We start from the raw sequence: 4,482 nt of genomic DNA, 5'->3' as shown, positions 1-4,482 counted from the left end.
ATATATATATATATATATATATATATATATATATATATTTGTATGTATATACAGTTGTACAGTCTTCATTTGCTTATTGTTGATTTTTGTCTATCTCTACAAGTAAATTATGCCTTTAATTTTTAATTTACATTTATAATATTCATATTTCCTAGTGCACATTTCTTTATTATTAATTTTTATTTTCACAGAACCCGTACTAATAAAGTCCAGGTTAGCAACATTCCCAGCCATGTCCAGTGGGATAACATTAAGAGACTATTGGCAACATTTGGTGATGTCCACCAATGTGATCAAGGTATTGTACTCAAGTTTTTAATTCATTGTTTGAAAAATCTTTTAAAAAATTTTATTGTTATGAATTTGTGTCAAACACTTCCTCAGAAAGAAAAACAACTGATTATGGTATTTTAGAATTAACCTTGTGAATAAGTCAAGCTGTTGGTTTGTTGGACCATACATTAAGGAATAATACATAAAGCTCTTTTGGTGGTGGTGGTGGGGGGTTAAGCATTAAGGAATAATAAATAAACTTGATTTTTTTTATTAGAAAATATAAGATGCAAATAAAATGAAGGTGTAAAACAATGTATTTTTAATGCCAAGTATGCATACTTGTAATATCCTGAGAATTGGTTCCTTTTTTTTTGCTTTTTTTTCTGTGTTTTTAGTTTTAAAAAACATATTAATGAACTATGAATAATTCACTAAAGCACAAAGCTACAAAAGCATTATTCTTAGAAAAAATATGAGTCAGTTGAATATGTTACTGGGTTGTCTTTAGAAATAAGAAAAGTTCTACACAATATAAAAATTAACTGGTATTGGTTTATTTTTTTTTAAACGCAGTTAACATTATCACAGAGAAAAAGTTATTTTAAGGGAGAACAAAAGCTAAACTTTATAAGATGATAACCATAACTTGTATCTTTATGTTAATCACTGTTTGATCATTAAAAAAATCAGCCCAAATGTTAACTTTATAGCTCAAAAGGTATAGCAGTAATTTGCTGTAGAGGCACCAATTTGACAAAGTATTTAAATCTAGCATATACCTACCATTAAGAACTGTGTTTAAAATTTGTATACTTGAAAAACAACAAGCAGCATTTCAGGATGTATTAGTTGTAACAGGAATTTATAACTCTATGTGCCTACCAAACTTGAGACTGTCCAGAATGGTTCTGAATATTCAGTTTCTTCATGTAACCAGTTAACCCATTGACTGCAGCTGCTCTAAACGGGTACAGGGTTGTTGTAAACCATACACCGTATATGGCACATTCGCATTCAGTTGCCATAGGTGAGCCGTACCCGATTTACAGCACATCAGCAGTCAGTAGGTTAACGCAACAAGGAAGAACTGATGTAGTGGGTTAAGACAACATTGTTTTAAAAGTAACTTACTAATCTACGTGAATAAACACCATTCAGCACAGAATAAATAAATTTATTTGACTTTTGAAACACGAAATGCAACAAGTTTTGTTGGTGTCAGTTTTTTTAACTGTGTTTAAAAAAGTAGCTTCACTTCTATAGATATATTTGAGAAACAGTCCGAAAAGATATATCGACTTTTCCCCCTTATTTTTTTGCACTGATATGTAGTGTAACATCGTGCCTTTTCTTGAAAACTGATTCATGTTCTACTTTCAGGTCCAGCAAAATCTGAACATTTTTTCTCTATATTTGTAACTTATGACAGCCCCGATCAAGCACAGCAGTAAGTACATTTTGTTACTAGTGTTTTAACCACATCATTGGAGAGTTAACTACCTAGAACTGTATATTATAAACAGTAGCACTTTCACATTACAAAAACAATTTTTGGCTTAAAGTAGCATTCTATTAACAAACAGTAGTTTAAAACTAAGCTACGAAAAGATAAATTGTATGCTAGCAGGCATAAAACAGTGGTGTTTGTAAAGTATGAAATTCTTATCAACCTATAATTAAAGTGGTAATTAGTATGCATATAGTATTTGGATAATTGGTACAATCTATAGGAATATTACAAACAAAATAGCATTTTGTATGATGATTTTAACTGTTGAGTGTGTGTACAATAAATCAAGGAGATGGAAGTAAACTATTAAGGAGATAAAGAACTGATGTACAAGTTCATGAATACCTGTAGCTATTGGGCTCTCGGCAGAGGTTGCTGCATTCAACTTTTTGTTAATATTCAGCATTTCTGAATTAAACTGTTGAAAATTTCAAATGGAACCAACAGGGGCCAAATAAGATTCTTTAACTTGTATCTTGTCTTTCAGTGTTTCACCACTTGTAAATTAAAAATAAAAACTAATCCTAAAATACCAACCTTCTTTCTTTGTTTTGTATTTTTCCAATATTTTTATATTGGCTGTGGTTTTGGTAGTAGATAGGGGCAGTGGAAATATATATGCATATATTTAATCCACTCACTAGTTAGAATATGAAGTGGGTGTTACAGGTGTCATAGTCACTCCTCCTGAACACGCTTGTTTGATTTAATTTCTTCACTTTACATTCAGAGCTATGGGCATTTGATTAACCCTTGTTGAAAAATTGAAATCCATTTTCTAAGATTTTGGGTTGTGAATTGAACACTCGTATTAAGATTAGACATAAGTCTGCTGTATAGCAAGGAGCAAAGGCAACAGTTATTTTTTTGCTTTTTTAGTAGTTTTCTGTTTGCTAGAGTTTGTTGAATTAATTTATAGTTTCAATTTTAACTTGCAGAGCTTTCAGTCAGCTGAACGGATTTGAATTTGAAGGCTCTCTTTTAAAAGTGGATTTCATAATGGATCAAGGACGTGGAAATCGTGGCAGCCGTGGAAACAGAGGCACGTTTCGCCCCTTTCCTTACTCAGGGAACTCGCCAAATCCAATGCGCCCAACAGATTTCCCATTAAGGTAAGGTTACGTTTGCTTCGTGCTTCGTAATATCTGATAAGAAGAGAATAAAAGCATACTTTGAGTCATGTATATGGAGTAAAACAGAGTAGTTAGAAGAGGTCAAATATATTATCACTGTACATGTAACAAATTTTGAAGTGGATTAGAAGTATTGGTAGAATGTCATCTGAGTAAATATATAAGCACCTGAAATATGTACAGTAGAACTTTACATTTGCTGGTAATCAGTTGGTGTATCTTACATTGCTATAACTGAATGAGAAAAGATTCTCGCTTTGGTGCAGAATATAAAAAAATGTGTTTTCACATATAAAGGAAATATTTACTTTACACCTACGAACAGTTGGTATAAATAGTGACTTTGGTGGGCAGTAAGATAACTATGAACTAAATACTTAGCTCTTTTTTAATCAACTTGATTTCACAATGCCGTAATAACTGTTTGTGCTTAGCATAGTAAAAATTCTTGTTTACTTTAAAAACCGTATGACAAACGAGTACAGAAAAAAAATGCTGTTTACTTCCGTTACTAAATGTAGAAAATATATAACACTCAGAACAAACTATTAAGCAGTATTGTAGCTGCAAACAGAAAAAATCTGAAATAGTGCCACATGGTCAAAATATTGTTTTTGATGTATGAAATGTATGTGAAAGCAACACATAGACCCATAAACAAATAACTGTTCTAAACTTATGTTAAAATGCAGATCAGCCATTGTACGTGAAGTTAAGAGCTTAGACACAAATGTAGCATTAAAGAAGTACTTGAAATGTCTGATTGTATACAAAACATATTTTTATTGAGGTACTATATTTTCAGTGCAAAGATTAGTCATTTACAAGAAGTTTCTTAAGATAACACCAAATAAATTTAAGTGCTAGTTTTAATCCATCTTCAAGCAGTAGTAACGTACTTGTTCATGAAATAGTCTATCACTTTATATAATTTGAGACTTATAAATATCATAAACTAAACTTAATAAACATTTTTAAATTATACTATTAAAATCTTTGTTGGGAAATGATGAACTGTAACTGTGAAACTAGGTATTGTGTCTCAAGAAAAACCATCTATTTATGATATGGTTTATGGTAATGGTCTAATCCACATGTCACAGAATCTCCGAGTTGGAATTTATCTGTGATCTGTAAAAGGAGAATGTGTCAAGAATCTAGACATCTTAATCATAATATATATTGTATCTGAATGAGATGTCCGAAAAGAAAAGGCTTCTAATCCCACGTGTTTTGTTTGCTTACCATTTGGAAGTAATCCTCTCAGTGGTATTAAGGGTTCTGTTAATTACTTGTTAAAAACAACAAAAAAAAGTAATGAACTTGAAACTTTTACAATATGTTATTATATTTCGAAGAAGTATATCATAACTTAAAAATTGAAGAATATACAGCTAAAAGGATTGAAAAAGAAAAATTCACCAAAAGTACATTTTGTTAATGTGGCATCATGATGTGTTATTAATCATAGTTTGATTAAATGAATTTTTGTTTTTCTGTTGTGAGATCAAAATTAAGAAATTGATGAACTTGTAAACTATCGCAAGATGTTTCTATATCTTG

The 4,482-nt window shown here is 30.7% G+C and overlaps 1 protein-coding gene across 4 annotated transcripts in view; it reads left to right on the top strand.

Moving 5' to 3' along the window:
• Window positions 1-4,482, top strand: part of LOC106478394 (insulin-like growth factor 2 mRNA-binding protein 1) — an 89,742-nt gene that overhangs the window by 72,736 nt on the left and 12,524 nt on the right. For all 4 annotated transcript variants that reach the window (XM_013938936.2, XM_013938935.2, XM_022381984.1 and 1 more), the window contains 3 exons: window positions 192-298; window positions 1,657-1,723; window positions 2,725-2,898. In XM_013938936.2, the coding sequence (XP_013794390.1) occupies window positions 192-298; window positions 1,657-1,723; window positions 2,725-2,898 (348 nt within the window). The remainder of the gene's footprint in view (window positions 1-191; window positions 299-1,656; window positions 1,724-2,724; window positions 2,899-4,482) is intronic.

Source organism: Limulus polyphemus, unplaced genomic scaffold, assembly GCF_000517525.1.
Source record: "Limulus polyphemus unplaced genomic scaffold, Limulus_polyphemus-2.1.2 Scaffold207, whole genome shotgun sequence".
NCBI lineage: Eukaryota > Metazoa > Arthropoda > Merostomata > Xiphosura > Limulidae > Limulus > Limulus polyphemus.
This window is presented reverse-complemented; position numbering and strand designations above follow the sequence as displayed.